At 35.3% G+C, this 17926-nt stretch overlaps 2 protein-coding genes across 2 annotated transcripts; both read right to left on the reverse strand.

Annotated features, from left to right (window-relative positions):
* Positions 1 to 4329: 4329 nt before the first annotated feature.
* LOC146887591 (2-hydroxyisoflavanone synthase-like) lies at positions 4330 to 6305 on the reverse strand. The gene is made up of 2 exons (XM_085671710.1): positions 5274 to 6305; positions 4330 to 5191 (listed from the first exon to the last, which is right to left on the reverse strand). The coding sequence occupies exons 1-2, from the start codon at positions 6168 to 6170 to the stop codon at positions 4520 to 4522; spliced, it is 1569 nt and encodes a 522-aa protein (XP_085527836.1). The 5' UTR covers positions 6171 to 6305; the 3' UTR covers positions 4330 to 4519.
* An 8221-nt stretch (positions 6306 to 14526) lies between these two features.
* LOC114177979 (2-hydroxyisoflavanone synthase) lies at positions 14527 to 16725 on the reverse strand. Its single transcript, XM_028063611.2, has 2 exons — positions 15740 to 16725; positions 14527 to 15449 (listed from the first exon to the last, which is right to left on the reverse strand). Exons 1-2 carry the CDS (start codon positions 16634 to 16636, stop codon positions 14781 to 14783), a joined length of 1566 nt encoding a protein of 521 aa, XP_027919412.1. The 5' UTR covers positions 16637 to 16725; the 3' UTR covers positions 14527 to 14780.
* Positions 16726 to 17926: the final 1201 nt, after the last annotated feature.

Genomic DNA, 17926 nt, shown 5'->3' on the forward strand with positions numbered 1-17926 from the left:
CCGACTTCATATGGTTTTTTTCCAGCGCCTTCAAACTTTGGATCAGGTCCAGTGCAATATTATGGTGGTTTATCTGGCCCACATATTTCCAGCTATGGGGGTGTTCCATCACAAATGTTTGGGACATCATCACTAACTCCACCATCTGCATACCGAGGCGCCTCATCTTCACAACCATACTACAGACCTGAAATTCCATTTAATGTTTCAGAAGGAGGTTCTGAATCTGTGGAAGTGGAAGATACTGATGACGAAAGTGAGTCACCCCCTCCTCCCCCACAACCTGAGAGACGACCTCGACGACCGACACGAAGGCCACCATGCGGCACAGGCAGCCACCGTTGAATAATGTTGTTGTGAAATAAAGTTATCACATTATGGGAGAATATTGTACTATGTATGTGTACTATTTCAATATGACAATTGCATATGTACGTAATGAATTCAACCTTTATCATTTTGTCTTTCTTGATTCACTCAATAATTGTGCAACTACTATGCTTATAAAAACCACATCCCCACACTACATCAAATGTAAACTTTCAACTTTCCAACACATCAATTGCTTGGCATCTCCTTCCTCTTTTTCTTTCTTAATTGAAAACCGAAAGATGAAACAATTTCCCCCTGAAATGTTTGGCATCACAGAGTCGCAGGATTTCACCAATTCTTACATAGCTGCCTTATACACAAACGGTGAAATGAAACTCTGTGAGGATGGGGTGAAGTTTATATGTCAGACTCCGGAGATTGTTCGCATTCCATACAATTGCACATACAACATGTTGAACCAAAAAGTTTGTGCAACCATTCAAAGTCAGGCACACACAACCATTAACAACCTATACTTCAGACGACCCACAATGACTTCTGAAGGAAATATTGTCTATGACGCATTTGAAATAAAGACAGATGAACATGTTTTTCAAATGTTAGAATGTAAGTCTTCTTTCCCTTTCAACACCATGATTGAATTGTACGTGACCTTCACAAGATCACCCGAAGAAATCCTTTCTCTTTTAACTACAAACACCCCATCATCATCATCCTCAAACTCTCTCCCAACTTCACCAACGATTCTTTATTATGGTGGACCTTTAAGGGGTGCTGGTATCAAAGAGAGTCGATCTGGTTTTGGTCTTGAGTTTCGTTCCGATGCCACGAAAACCTTCTCCATCAGACATGATTGCACCTACAATGAATTATTACAAACCGTAACTCAATTAGTCGAGTGTGGTGACCGTAGAGTTGTCAAACAAATTGACTATCGCCGCCCTTCAACAATACACAACAGGCGACTATTGCATGACACCGCGGAAATCAAATGTGACTTTGATGTTTCACAAATGATCAATCGTTGGAAACACGTACAAAGTCTAGACCAATCTGTCAAAAAATCGCGCATCTCTTCCTATATCGAGCTTTTCATCCAAACTAGAGACATCAGACCACCAACACCTTCCGAAGAATACCAAGATATCAATTCTGGATGGTTTGTGGATCACCGGGGAAGAAGAAGATACAGATGGTTGCCGTAAATCGTTTTTTTTATTTATTTTTTGCTTTCCATTTGAAGTTATGTGCAACTTATTTATCATTTTATTTTTCTTTAATTAATGGAATATGTTAAACTTTTTTATTAATGGAGTACAAATGCTAAAAAAAAAATGTTATGCTGTAATCCATCACCACAATTAATTTTCAGCAACAATGCGTGCGGTAATCGATTACCATGAAAGTGTAATCGATTACCATGACCAAAATTTGGACATCTGATACGACCGTAATCGATTACACAAGCCCAAATTTGTACAATGTAATCGATTACCGAAGCCTGTAATCGATTACTGAAGTAACACGACAACCTGGAACATAAATAATACCTTCGTAATAGATTACAACACACCTTTAATCGATTAACAGGAGAATTTGCAAAATTATTTCTAGATTGGTAATCGATTACATAAACTCTGTAATCGATTACAACTCTAACACGAGCTACTGGAACTTAATTTTTTCCTTCGTAATCGATTACCGAAACCCTGTAATCGATTACACCACTATCAGGAGCCTCCCGTTTGTTGCAATCTTTCTCATTTTCAATTCTCTACAAAACCCACCGATTAAAATCTTCAGAAACACCCTAAAATGGCAGAATCATCAAGGAAACGCAAGACTCAAGTCGGTGCTCGCTGCAGCCGTGGTCCCGCCGTCAACGAACCTGAAGAAATAATTGCACCTTCACAACCACAGAGACTGTTCTCTTCCGTAGCACAATATGAGAGGTATACTTCAAAATTTTCTGCCAGAGATATTCCTGAACCCAGATATCCTGATGATTTTATTGCTGAGCAAAACTTTGAGTGCTATGATATACTCCACAACTTGGGATTATTACCTTTTTTGACTAATCGTCAATGTTATTATCTAGAATTAGTTAGAGTATTTTATTCCAACTTACAAATTACTGAGGAAGGGGTTATTCTTAGTGAAGTTAAGCATGTGAAAATTATGATGGATATAGATATGTTTTATCGTATAACTCAATTGGGCACTCAAGGGGTCTGTTTTGAGGGAAACATGGTTGAGGAATGGAGAGATGATTATTCAAGTCACAATGCAAAAATGATGATTTGTCGTGACAATGTAAAATATTGGAGGAAGAATACTGGCAGGGCAAATGAAAGTGGAAACACGTATCCTGCACTACATCTTATGTCGATGCCTGGTGCCCCGATCAACTAACCTTGCCCAAGCTACTGAAGAAGACATTATCTTAATGTGGGCAATGCTGACCGGAAGGCAGCTTAACTGGGGTCATCTGATTAGATATCGCATGAAAAAGGCATTAAGAGACCATGCCCCTTTACCATATGCTAATCATATTACTGACATTTTGATTAAGTTTAATGTTCCTCTAGAAGATGAACCATTTGAGGAGATTAATTGGAGAACAGGTCCAATTGGTGCTGAAGTGATTCATTCCTTTGGTTTTGTAAAAAACCAAAATGGTGAATGGATTCATAAACGTGATATGCAGGATGCACCTATTCATGATGACCGCACACCATCTCCACCGCCTCAGCCTACCCAGGATGCATCTGCTGCTATGCTTAATGATATTATCCACGAAATCCACGATCTCCGGGCTTTTGTTGGTTCAAGATTTGACAGTATAGATGCTCGGGTTGGTCAACTTGAGAAAGACATGGCTTATGTGCGGCGCCAATTTCCTCCATCTTAGATGCATTTTCATGTTTATTTTCATTCAAAAACTTTGTATTTTTTTAATGCACTTTGACATTGATATTATTATCTTAGTACTTTAATTGATTGTAATTTTTTTTTTCACTAATATCATTGTTTTTAGTTCCATATTCAACTATATTATACATCATTGCTTTCCTATCCAGTGAAATGTTTGTTAACGTTTTTTTTCAAAAAATTACGCATGTAATCGATTACAGTTCGTGCGTAATCGATTACACAATACACAGAAAACTGCAACACATTCAGTAATCGATTACACACTACGGTAATCGATTACGACTTCAAAGACGTTATCCCCTTGCACGATTACATCATGCAGTAATCGATTACAACATACGGTAATCGATTACGACACCAAAAACGTTCATCTCCCACACGATTTCGCCTTCTGACCCAGTTGACCACAAAAACGTATGGGGGCTACACGATTTCTTCATACGATAGGTTGATGCCTCTGCTTGGCAACCGACCGACTCACGAAGTTGTAGTCCGAATGCAGAACAATATCAAGAGTCTGAATAGTTTCCTGTGAACAATCTATCTGACAGCGATTTGAGAAGCTTAGTAAGATGTAAGCGGACATGCGATTTTTCAAAATTGACTCACGGTATGTTCGGATTAAGAAGTAGATAACATCTTTAGAAACTTTTGTTAAGGTTGTCTCATCGACCGGTCGCTAAGGGACTGATCGATCAGGAGTGGCAGGGGCCAATCATGTACGGTCGCGAGTGAAAATAATAGAATGGAGTAGATGCAAGACTTTACACAATACAACGTACCTTTTTATATAATTTTTTTTTCTTTTTTTCTTTTATTCTTGTTTTATTTTTATTTTTGTTGTTATTATCGTAGGAGAATGTATCGATACCAGAAACTATCTACAACATATTGTATAATGAGAATAATAGAAACCCAACATAATTTTGGCTTATATTTCCGCTTTGCAGTAAAAACATATATATTTTAACGAAATTGTGTTAATACATCAGACTTGTCGCAAATTGTTTTTATTTTTACGAGAGAAAGTGAAACGATGAAAGGAGAGAAGGCGAGTGAAAATAATAGAATGGAGTAGATGCAAGACTTTTACTTTGGTAAAAAGAGAAAGATCGAAGTTACATATCTGAATAAGAAATAAAGGCATCGCATGTGTGTGTGTAGTAGGTGCGTGAATTACAGCTTATTGAAATAATTATGAGAAGATAAAAGTAAGTGCAACGAAGGGGAACATGATGTTGTATGTTGTAATCTACGGGGAGAGGAGTTTGGCAGCGAGGGTTGTTTTTGCAAGTGGAAGACAAACGAGGTTGTGTTTTCTTGGAACAGTGAGGCCAGCTCTCTCTTCCATGCTAACTTTGGCATCATCACCTTTGAGTACATGTCCTTGTGGGTCAAGCACTTGAAGGTCAAAGCACTGGATAACAGATGCAAGAAGAGTTGCCATTCCTGAAGTAGACAAATTCACTCCAGGGCACATTCTCCTACCTGACCCAAATGGGAGAAGTTGAAAATGCTGTCCCCTTAGATCAATAGGACCAACTGCCCCTTCACCTCCATTTTCTAAGAATCTCTCGGGACGAAATTCCGATGGTCTGTCCCAGTACTTAGGGTCTCTTCCTACAGCCCACACATTGAAAAGTATCAATGCACCCTCTGGGATAACACACCCCTCAATCTCACACTCTTCCACACACTTTCTCTTCACCACTGGGAGTGGTGGGTGCATGCGGAATGTCTCCTTCACAATCGCCCTGATGTAAGGAAGGTTTTGAGTATCAACTTCATCAACCAGTCTATCTTTTCCCACAACACTGTACACTTCCTCCCGAGCCTTTTGCAACACCCTAGGGTTGTTGATAAGTTCTGCCAAAGCCCACTCAGTAGCCACGGCTGTGGAATCTGTCCCAGCTGAGAAGAAATCCTGTCAAAACAAAAGCTTGGTGAGTATATTTTTAGTCTTTAGTAGTGCGTCAACATTGTTTCTTAAAGCATTAACAACTTACCACAACAAGACCCTTGATCTGCTCCTTGGTAATTTTGATCTCCATGGTCTCGTCCTCAGCGAATTCAAGCAAAGTATCGAGGAAGATACCGCTCTGCTCTCCCTCAACAACTTCTCCATTCTTTCTCCTTCTAACGATCTCTTGGCGCTTCTTGATAACCTTCTCAATGACGGGGTCGAACTTGTTGAATATCTCATCAATCCTCTTCTCGTACTTTCCAAACTTGAGCTTCTTCAAGGGCCAGATGAAGTCAGTGAGACTGTACTCTCCGAAAATCTTAACCGTCTCGCGAGCCAAATCTCTAACCTCTTCGGCCTCACCAAGCATGAGCATGGAGATGGTGTTGTTGGTCCACTTGAGAAGCTCCTCAGTGACGTTAAGAGGTTGTTGGGCCTCTGCACTTTGGGCGAGAACTCTGAGAACCTTGCGGATCTCATGGCTCCTCAATGGCCTCAACTTGTTGACGGTGGTGGCGTTGAGGAGGTCGTTCATGATGAGCTTCCTGATGAACTTCCAGTAAGGACCGAAGGGAACCATGGCAACGGAGTTATCATAAGTGAGGCGCTTAATGGCAGAGGTTTGGAACCTTGTGTTGAAGGAAGCAGCCTCGTGGGTTTGAAGGAAGAGTTTGAAGAGCTCAGGGGTGGAGGCAACAACGGTGGGCATAGACCCAAAGTAGAGAGAGTACAAAGGGCCATAACGTTTGGATAAATCTATGAGAGAGTGGTGTAGAAGTTGGTCTTTCAAAAGGTGAAGGTGTCCAATCAACGGAAGCCGAGGCTTTGGGCTTGGAGGGTTGGGAAGGTGGCGAAGTGCCTTCGATTTTGCGCTCGGTGTGGGACGCAGGTGCAGAAACAGACCCAGCACCAACAACCCAATTGCGATTTCGAGCAACATCTTCTTTCTTTCTGCTTCTTCTCTCTTCTTATTATCTTGCTTTCTCCCGCTACCTCAAGGTTAACAACTCTCTGTGTTTTACGTAAGAACCACTTCGAAGTGCAATCCCGAGTTCGAGGCTAACCTGAGGATACAGGCTTCCGTTGCTCCCTCTTTATAGTAGCTCATTTGATGTTTTGTGGGCCTAAAAAATGTCTTTAAAATAACTATTTCTATTATTTTATTTGTTTTGAAATGCAAAGACGGACTATTCATTTCACTCCTATTATTATAATAGTTCTTCACTGGAGACAAAAAAGTTTCTATTTTAAGATGCCCATGGTTTTAAAGAGTGTGCTTCACACCTACTAAGTTTATGGTCTAAGATGATGCGCTGAGTTACTCCAGAAAGACAGAGAGAGAGAGACTCCGTCAACAAAAAGCAAAGTGCCTCCACTCCAGGCTGCTCGGCAAATGCTGAAAACCGAAAATTGCAATCAATATTTCTATACATATTTATTTTTATTTTATGTATATTTGTTGCATGTTTGTTTCTTTCTATTTCTTTCTTTTTATCAATTTAAATATTTTATAAATCTATCATTTTTTTTTCTGTCTCTAAATGTATACTTAAATCATATTTCTTTTATAAAAGCTTCCTTCAATTATATATGTATTCTTCACTTTGGAACACTACTGTTCATTGCGTTTTTTTTTATCGGCACCGTTTATTGCGTTACTCATGTTTAAAAATCAATATTCTCAAAACCATTTTTTAAATTAGTCTAAGAATAAATTAAAACTCTAATTAAATAAAAGCAATTTTAAAATAGTGAGATCAAATAAAGTTAAAATAAATCGAAGTCTCTTTATATGAAACTAATTTCCATGACATTATTATTTTTATTTCATTTCGAAGTCCAAAGTATAATGATTCATGCGAGAGCTCGGAAGGTGCATGCACTCGATATCTGGGAATTTTCAAGTCAAATATGGATGATATATGATTATTATTTTAAGAAAGCATATATGTTGACGAGCCACAAATTGTACAGAATTATGATGTGAGTGTTTTAAAAACAATATATAATAAACAGTAAATTTGTAATTAAATATTGTAAAAAATATTAAAATATTAATATTATTTTAATAAGGTGTGAATTTATTAAGTTACTTAATTTAATGAAGTCCTGTACTTGGTGGTGGCTGTGGGACTTGTGATGCCACGTGGCTTGGTTGTATTTAGCACCCAATTTGTGCGGCGCCTCATTCGAAATCTTGTGAGAGTTTTTTTTTTTTTCTTTTTCTCGTACTCCCATCAACCCTTAAATATTTTGGGTCTTCTGAAATTTGACACGTCAAATAAATGTATCTTCACCGTAGATGGATCCGGAATTTACTTCGTGTTTTATGGTGTATCGTGCCAGGTAAGTGGATTTTAGATTCTGAAAAAGAAAGAAAAAAAAAAAGAATGAAATTTGAATCTACCTAAGAAATTATAACCAAATAGGGATGGCAACGGGGCGGGGCGGGGACGGGTTTCACTATCTCATACCCATCCCCGCATAAAAAATTCATCCCTATCCCCATACCCAAACCCAACGGGTATCAAACTTTTTTCCCATCCTCATCCCCACCGGGTAACGGGTATAATCTCGTACCCATACCCGTACCCATGTTCTAACTACTTCAATATTAATTTTTATAAAAGAAAAAAAATTACGATAAAGAAAACATAATATTATGAAATATTCAATATTAGGAGGATTTTCTTCGATGCCAAATACAATAAAATAAATTATAATTGTTTATATTTTATATTAGAATACCAAATAAAATTTCATGTGAACCAAAACATTTATTAAATTTGCAAACTACAACATTGATGAACTTAGTTGATAAAATTAAAAAATATTTCAAAAAAATATAAAAGGAAAACAAATATTCAAATTAAAATATATTTTAAATGTTTGTTTACTTCAATTTTTTAAATTCTAATGAATTTCTTTTTTATACACTAATAAAAGTTATAATATATCACTTGATCAAAATGATACAAAGAACAAATATTCAAATTAAAATATATTTTAAATATTTGTTTACTTCAATTTTTTAAATTATAATGAATCTCTTTTTTATACACTAATAAAAAGTTATAATACATCACTTGATCAAAATAACACAAAAAACAAATAATAAACATAATAATAAAATTTTGACATAGATTTTGTATCTTTTGAACTTCAATATATGTTGCATAGTGACAAAAAAATATTCATAGAAATTACATTAAATTTGTATATTGTAGTAAATAAAAGTTATTTATACAATTAAAGTAAAAAAAAATTACAGTATGATTAATAGTGAGTAATAAAATAACAAATAATTAGATAGAATATATCGAAATATTTTATTCTACATGATGAAAATAAACAATAAATAAAAATATTAAAAAACTAACAAATGTGTGTTTTAGAAATAATTTGAGAGACTATCGAAAGAAATCGCACAAAGGAAATCAAATGTATAATTAAGGTATGATAAAATGAAAAAAACCTTAGAGAACTAATTATTAAATTATGTTTGAAGTGGTTAAAAATAAATAGAAATATCATTAGTGACCAAAAAATTTGTCATTAAATTACAAATAAATTAGTAATTAAATTGGTCACTAAATCAAGTACCGATTCGATCATTGAATCAGTCACTAATTTAGACAATAAATCAACTACTACCACCAATGACGAAAAATAGTGACTGATATGGGTTACTGACTAAATCAGTCACCATTTCATTTTTTCTTGTAGTGAATTATCATATACTATTCCTAAATATCATTATATATATATATATATATAAAATTTTAACCACTTCAAACAGAATTTAAAGTGAAACAATTACATTATGATATATTATTCTACATGATGAAAATAAAAACAATAAATAAAAATATTAAAAAATTAACAAATGTGTGTTTTAGAAATAATTTGAGAGACTATCGAAAAAAATCACACAAAGGAAATCAAATGTATAACTAAGGTATGATAAGACGAAAAATATCTCAGAGAACTAAGAAAACTTTTCAAATATCAACATATATACTTAATGGTTGAAAAATAACGAAAATTATTTTAATGAAACAAAAGAGTTCTTCAAATTAAACAAAAATTAATAATAATAATAATAATAAGTAAAGAATTTTTTTTATATTACCTTAAATTGAGAGTATAAACATTCTCATGTGAAAGGAAAATTTATAATAAATAAAAATATTAAAAAATAATATAAATATTCAAATGTAAGGCATAATTTTTTTTATTAACATACATTATTTTAACATAATTACATAAAGGTTATGATAAGATAAAAAATATATTGGAGATGAGAATGAGTTTAATGACAAATGAAATAATTAAAAGAAATAAAATATATATATATATATATATATATATATATATATATATATATATATATATATATATATATATATATATATATATATAAGGGTTACTTGATTAATTGTGAATATTTTAATAATTTAAACGAGAATGAAGATATGGCGGGGACGGGTATTATGGCGGGTATATGTACATCCCCATACCCATCCCCATACCCAATTGAAAAAGTCGGGGATTCCCCATACCCATACCCATACCCAGTCAATGCGGGGATTCCCCGTCAAAACGGGGACGGGTTCGGATAATACCCACGGGGACGGGTTTATTTGCCATCTCTATAACCAAATCATCTGCAAAGATTTAACACTCCATGATACATAAAAAATAATATAAAAATATAAGAGAATGGTGCAAAGGATAAAATTAGGTCTCCCACAGCGTTTCTAAGCCGTTCTAATATATTTTTTTGACTGTATTTATTTTAAAATTGGAGTGAGCTTTGTTTTATTTATAATCTTCCTTTTGATAATGTAATCTCTTTCGATTATCTTTTAAATAATCCAATATCTTCAATATATATTTGGTTGTTATAGAGATCTAAAAGGATTTAAGAAGATCTTGTCATATTAAAAAAGATTTGATAACCACAAGGTTTAATTCAAACAAATAAATTGGGTACTAAATTGAAACAAATAAACATACATGAGTACTAAATTGAAACAAATAGACAAATGTAGTGACTAAGTTGAAATGAAGAAAATGACACTTGCCAAGTACCTTGACACGTGGCGATACCTTGCCACGTGTCACTGACAATGCCATGTGTCACATCAAGGATTTGACACGTGGCAAATTTTTTTTTTAAAAAAAAAAATTAAAAAAAATTAAAAAATCCAGAGGCTGACACGTGGCAAGGTAGTTAACGCCGTTTGTGAAGACTTAACGGAGGGTACTACATTGATGCAATAATCAAAATTGGGTACTAAATTGAGACAAAGTTCAAAGTGGATACCATTTTGAAATTTTTGAACCAAAACGGGTATGATCCGAGTAATTAAACCTTTTTATTTCTCGTCCTCCCATCAACTCTTAAATATTTTGGATCTTCTGAAACTTGACACGTAAAATAAATGTATCTTTATTGTAGGTGGATCCGAAATTTACCTCGTGTTTTATGGTGTATCGTGTAAAATCTTCTTTATCTGTCCTAAAATTAAAAGGGTCTAATCCCATCTGTTGGGTCTAAGGGCTGGTCCAGGGTGTCTAAAACTCCTAAATAAGTCCTAATCCCCTTATTCTTGCATTTTTTTTTTCAGAAATAATTTTCATTTCCCTCTCCCTTGGCTACTTTATGAGCTCTGCTAGGGTTTGACTCTGTTCTTCATCAAGCTAGTTGAACTCCACTTCGGTTCCACCCCACCAAGCTGTTCCTGGAGTTGTGGTGCTCCTCCGTAGTGTGCTCGTGGTATTTGCTATCCTCTGTCTAGGTAATGGAAGCTAGAACTCTTTTTCTTTGAAATACAATGTACTTATTTTCGTTCCGGAATAAGTGTGTTTGATTGATGTGGTGCTACTTTTTTTCTACATTGCACACTTTTTGTAAAATAAAGGTTCCTACTTCGTTAACCGTTGGATCGAGCTGAAATTTTAACTGCTGATCCTTAACACATAATTCTTGAATTTGACCGGTCGGATCTTGAATCGGAGCCATGTAGTTAGAGTAGTTTTTATCGCAAGGTCACTGTAGTTTGGTTGTTGACAACACTGCACACTTTTCGTAAAATGGAGGTTCCTACTTTGTTAACCATTAGATCGAGCTGATATTTTAACAATTGATCCTTAACCCATAGTTATTGACTTTGACTGGTCGGATCTTGAATCGGAGCTCTATAGGGAGAGCAGTTTTTATCACAAGATCACTGTAGTTTGGTTGTTGACAACATTGACCTTTGTTGCTTGTTTGGTGCATAACTTTCTTTATAGTTATTCAATTAAGTTGGTTCTTGTTTCATTTGGTTCTTGATTCAATCTTATTTAATTTGAATATAAATACAAAATTTTTGGAGCTTTACACAAGCTGCAGTTTTATTTCTAAAATCCCAAATCGTTTGCATAATGTGTTGTTAAGTTGGATTGGATAAAAATTATAAGAATTAGTTATTTCCCAAGAGAAAAATATGTTGTATGATTTTAATATGTGTCTTCAAATGCTTGTGTGAGAATATAGGAGATTCCATGGGGGAGATCCTATTTGATTTAATTGATAATGTCTGTCTTCTTTGGTCAGGACGTCATTCCATGAATCTCTAGGTGAGATCTCATGGTGGTGCCTCATTGGTCAAGACGTAATTCCATGATGGTTGCGTGGTAGTGCCTCATTGGTCAGGACGTAATTTCACGATAGTTTCGTGGTGGTGCCTCATTGATCAGGGCGTCATTCCATGAATCTCTAGGTGAGATCTCATGGTGGTGCCTCATTGGTCAGGGCGTAATTCCATGTTGGTTGCGTGGTGGTGCCTCATGGTCAGGACGTAATTCCATGACCCCTATTAGTGGGAGTTTAATGGTGGTACCTCATTATATAATTTAGTAAGGATTCAAGGTAAGGATTGCATCCTAACACTCTAAAGAGTCAATTAGTCTCACGTGTACTGACTCAAGTGGTGATAGTAATAGGAGGCTTGGGACACTTTAAGGCTAACCTTGTGAGTGGTAGGATGAGACCCTTTGACAATTAGCTCGGTAGAGCAGTAGAGGCCACCACAAGTGCAAGCATCCGGTGAATCCGACTAATTATATGTATCTAGATAAGTCGTGTCTTAAGTCGTAGAGGCTTGTTATCGAGTCATAACATGATTGGTTGATATATGTACTTTAGGTTATGAAAGTGTATGCGATTGTATGATAAAAATGTTTTCTACTCTAGCTTACCCTTTCTGCTTGTTTGTATGTTCTATGTGTGGTTTTCTCTTTTTGCGATGATCATCAATTTATTGATGTGAGCAGATGCGAGAACTCCTCGTGGTCAATAGGGTAATGGAGATTTCGTTGCTTAACTCGTCTTGGGTAGGATCTCGCTTCTTCGAATTCTCTGTTAGGGCCATAGCCCATGTTTTACTTCGCTCATTGAGAATTCATTTTATGTACTATTTGGCTTTTATCTTGTTTAGTCTGTGGCATCATAGTGTGCATTAGACTTCTCTCTAAGTATCTGGGACTTTGTTGTAAGGAGTGATATTTATACTCCCCGTCGTTACTCTTTATTTTACCTTGTGTGATGTTTCATTTAATTATGTTATTATTTAAATGGAACGTTACATATCGTGCCAGGTAAGTGGATTTTATATTCTGAAAAAGAAAGAAAAAAAAAAGAAAAAAAAGAATGAAATTTGAGAATCTAGCTAAGAAATTATAACAAAATCAACTTCAAAGATTTAACACTCCATGAGACGTAAAAATAACATAAAAATATAAGAGAATGGTGTAAAGGACAAAATTAGGTCTCCCAAAGGGTTTCTAAGTCCCTCTATTATGTTTCCCTAAGTGTTTTCATTTTGAAATCGGAGTGAGCTTTGTTTTGTGCTTTTTTGTTGTTATAATCTTCTTTTTGATAATGTAATATCCTCCAATTGTCTTCTAAATAATCCAATGTTTTCAAAATATATTTGGTTGTTGTGGAAATCTGAAAAAATTTAAGAAGATCTTGTTATATTAAAAAAGATTTGGCAAATATTATCCTTTTTATATTTACTGATATAATAAAATAAGATAATTATTTTAAAATATCAAATAGAATATCTAAAGATATAGTTGTCCCAAATGATCTTTTATCATAAATATTTATCAATTATCAAAGCCTTTTTTGTAGGAAAAATAGAGAAAATCGCAAGGTTTAATTTGTGTTGCTCGTTCTTTCTTCCTGGCTTAGCCAAATTTCTTCCCTTTTTCATGCTTTTTTTGCCTTTTTCAAGCAATACTTGGCTTGAATTTGGGTTTTGATTATTTTCTATTGTTGGATTTATCTTTAAGGTATCATAAAGTTTTGATCAATTTATTTTCACACCTCCCTAAGCTCAACTTAGCTGCAGTTGGAGTAAAACACCTCAAAATATCCAAAGAACATTTATGTAACTGAAAAACTATTTTTAACATGTTTTATATCTCATGCTCAATAAACCCAATTATAATGAAAGATGGTGAAGACATTCCTTGCATCACAAGCTTTTTTTTGTTTAAAAATTAAAAATAATTAACAAAAAATACATTTTCTATATTATATAAACAAATTTTATAAACAAAATTTAAAAAAAATAAAAAGAAAGGTGGCAGGCTAGCCCGCCGGTCTGCTGACCTGCTTTGAGGCAAAATAGATTGTAGTGTCTATTCATTTTTCAGTGGCGGATCAGTCTGATCCAACCTGTTTTTGACGAACCAAGGACGGGACGTAGCCAAAACTTGCCAACTAGCCGTTTTGCCACCCCTGTCTATGCGAATTATATTTTAAGTTGACTTTTATTTGCTAATATTAGTTAAAAAAATCAATGTTAAGTAATAATTTTCTCGTGTTGTTAAGAAATACATGTTGAACCCACGCAAGGACCAAAATAAGTAATCCACTGACTGGATAGTTATTTATGTTTACTTGGAGTTTGGGGACTAGAGATTGAGTCACTGAATATGTAGATTCATATCCCAGAGAATTTCATAAAAGAAGGTTTCAAGTTTACACAATCCCATAATTCAATCTTTCATTTTTTTTTTCTATGAATTTTGACTTAAGATTAACATGATGTTTTTATTACTTGTAGGATTCACAGTAGCAATTGCAAAATCCATGGAGAAAGAGTGAAAGTTAAAATTATTTAAATCTTATTTAAAATCAGTAATGTTATGAAATAAATGAGATCTTATCTTATATCTATCGAAAAAGAAACATTGAAGTTACTTTATTATATATATATATAGGTTTTGATAAATAATTTTTCGATTCAAACTGTTAAAATATTATATAAGGGAGTGGTAATATATAGTACATTATAAGATTCTCCAAAAGAATTTGACTTAGATCCAAAACTTCTACACGACATTGGTACCAAGTGATAAACTGGAGTTGATGATACATGTGAATGTGTCTGACTTCGTTATCAAAGACACCTTATTGAAACGATTATTATTAACACACAAAAGCAAAAGCATGAGTGGCAAGACACTGTTGTTGTATATATGTTGTGAACTAGGAAAGGAGTTTAGCTGCAACGCTTGTCCTTGCAACTGGAACACACTCCAGATTATGTGCCCTCGGAACCGTGAGTCCAGCTCTCTCTTCCATGCTCACTTTGGCGTCATTGCCTTTCAATATTTGTCCTTGTGGGCCCACCACTTGAAGGTCAAAGCACTGGATAACAGATGCAAGAAGTGTTGCCATACCTGAAGTAGCCAAATTCACTCCAGGGCACATTCTTCTACCTGACCCAAATGGGAGAAGAGTGAAATGTTGGCCCCTAAGATCAAGAGGCCCAGCTTCTCCTTCAGCTCCAGTTTCTAGGAATCTCTCAGGACGAAACTCCAATGGTCTGTCCCAGTATTTAGGGTCTCTTCCTACAGCCCACACATTGAAAAGTATCAATGCTCCCTCTGGGATCACATACCCCTCAATCTCACACTCCTCCACACACTTTCTCTTCACCACTGGGAGTGGTGGGTGCATGCGGAATGTCTCCTTCACAATCGCCCTGATGTAAGGAAGGTTTTGAGTATCAACTTCATCAACCAGTCTATCTTTCCCCACAACACTGTACACCTCCTCCCGAGCCTTCTGCAACACCCTAGGGTTGTTGATCAGCTCTGCCAAAGCCCACTCAGTTGCCACGGCTGTGGAATCTGTTCCTGCTGAGAAGAAGTCCTGCACATACAAACCACTGTGAATTAGTCTACGTTGCAACATCAAATAAAAAAACAATTAACTCGTCACTTGTCGAGTAAAATATATAGTTTTTTGTCTTGATATACACAATGCATGTGCCACCTTATATAGCCGCCTATAATAACAATTATTGAGTATAGCATTAACATTTCCTTCATTAAATATACTCCAATAGTTTAAAGAATTATCCCTAGAGTTGCTTTGATGTTGATATATATTATTAAATATGATGATGAAGCGGACAAAGAAAAAAGAAGTAGGAAACTCACGACAACAAGACCCTTGATCTGCTCCTTGGTAATTTTGATCTCCATGGTCTCGTCCTCAGCGAATTGAAGCAAAGTGTCGAGGAAGACTCCGCTCTGCTCTTCCTCAACGGCTTCTCCGTTCTTTCTCCTTCTCATGATCTCTCGGCGCTTCTTAATAACCCTCTCGATGACAGGGTCGAACTTGTTGAATATTTCATCGATCCTCTTCTCGTACTGTCCAAACTTAAGCTTCTTCAAGGGCCAGATGAAGTCAGTGAGACTGTACTCCCCGAAAATCTTAAGCACCTCACGAGCGATATCTCTAATCTCTTCAGCCTCACCCAACATCATCATGGAGATAGTGCTGTTGGTCCACTTGAGAAGCTCCTCGGTGACGTTAAGGGGCTGCTGAGCCTGTGCGCTTTGGGCCATGACCTTGAGGAACTTGCGGATCTGTTGGGTCCTGAGGGGCCTCAACTTGTTGACGGTGGTGGCGTTGAGGAGGTCGTTCATGATGAGCTTCCTGATGAACTTCCAGTAAGGTCCAAAGGGAACCATGGCCACTGAGTTGTCATAAGTGAGGCGCCTAATGGCAGAGGTTTGGAACCTTGTGTTGAAGGAAGCAGCCTCGTGGGTTTGAAGGAAGAGTTTGAACAACTCAGGGGAGGAGGCAACAACGGTTGGCATAGACCCAAAGTAGAGAGAGTACAAAGGGCCATAGGTTTTGGATAAATCTATGAGGGCATAGTGGAGAAGTTTGTCTTTTAGAAGGTGAAGGTGACCAATGAATGGAAGACGAGGTTTTGGACTAGGAGGGTTTGGAAGGTGGCGAAGGGCCTTTGATTTAGCAGTGGGTGTGGGACGCAAGTGCAAAAACAAAGCCAGCACCAACAAACCAATTGTAATTTCGAGCAACATGGTTGTGTATGTGTTTGCTTGACCTTTGTTTTTGTGAGATCCCGAGCTTGAGGCTATGTGACACCAAGATTTTGGCCTGAGGATACTACCTTGCCAAGCTCCCCTTATATAGCATCTGATTCATAACTCATGGCAACATTTCTTGTATTAAATGTATGATATTTTTCTTGTTGGTGGGCCTAGTAGATTATTCTATTCCAAATTCTTTGTTTTACTACCGAAGTAGACCACGAATGAAATCATACTTTTATTATTTAAGAAAATGCAATAGTGTGTAGATTGAATTGTTTTTACTACAAAGAAGATGTTATAAAGCAACTACTACATATCTGGTCTAAGATCTCGTGTTGTGACTTTTCTTTCTTTATATATATTAACAAACTTTTGATAAACTATTTATTTAAATAAAAATTAATTATTTAAATAAAAAATACTATTTTATTGTTTTATTTTAATTAAAAAATTAAAAAAAAATAATCTATTTTAATATTTATGGACATTTTGTCAAATTTGTAAAAAAAGATTTTGTCTAAAAAATAATTTTCCTATAAAATGTGCGAACTCGGGTGGTTCTGGGCAACTTCGACTGGAAATACTTGCCACATTGGACTTGGTTTTGTATTTTAACAGGTACCAACCTGAATAACTGGTGTACTTGGCATTTGTCAATAAGGAATTTAAAATCTATCTTTGGTGGGGCCAAGTGTTCTTTATTTATCTCCCACTTGAAATTAAAGTATTAATATACAAAAATTCTCAACTCAAAGATCAGTATATGCATTTGAATCTTACAACTTAGTCTTTTAAATAATTTTATGGGGTTGATTTGAAAATCACTCGTGATGACTGGTGTGGGCTGCGGAAGTTAGTTTCCGGCATTGCCCTTCAGAGATTTTAGTGATTACGAAAACACAGAAGATATTAGAGAAATGTTATATCAAATAACTTATTATTTTATTGTATTTATATACTTTTTTATATATAATGCAAAATATAACATATTATAAAAAGAAATATGGTAATAAAGGTCCGTATGTATCGGTAATAAAAAATTTGTCAATAAAGTTAAATTTGCGTAGTGGTTGAATTCATCTTAAAATCTGCTAAAATATTTTATACAGACGTACTTAATAAATATAGGACAGTGATGTGATAACGAAATTCAAATCTTATTTAATCTTCATCATGAAAGTTATTTATAATTATTTGCTAAATATTACGTATACCTATTTTTTTAAGAAAGTATTATTTATCTTATTATTTACTAAGATAAACAGGCTAGCTAAAATA

The sequence above is a fragment of the Vigna unguiculata genome, chromosome 3, assembly GCF_037176805.1.
Source record: "Vigna unguiculata cultivar grain cowpea cultivar isolate G323 ecotype 2 chromosome 3, ASM3717680v1, whole genome shotgun sequence".
NCBI lineage: Eukaryota > Viridiplantae > Streptophyta > Magnoliopsida > Fabales > Fabaceae > Vigna > Vigna unguiculata.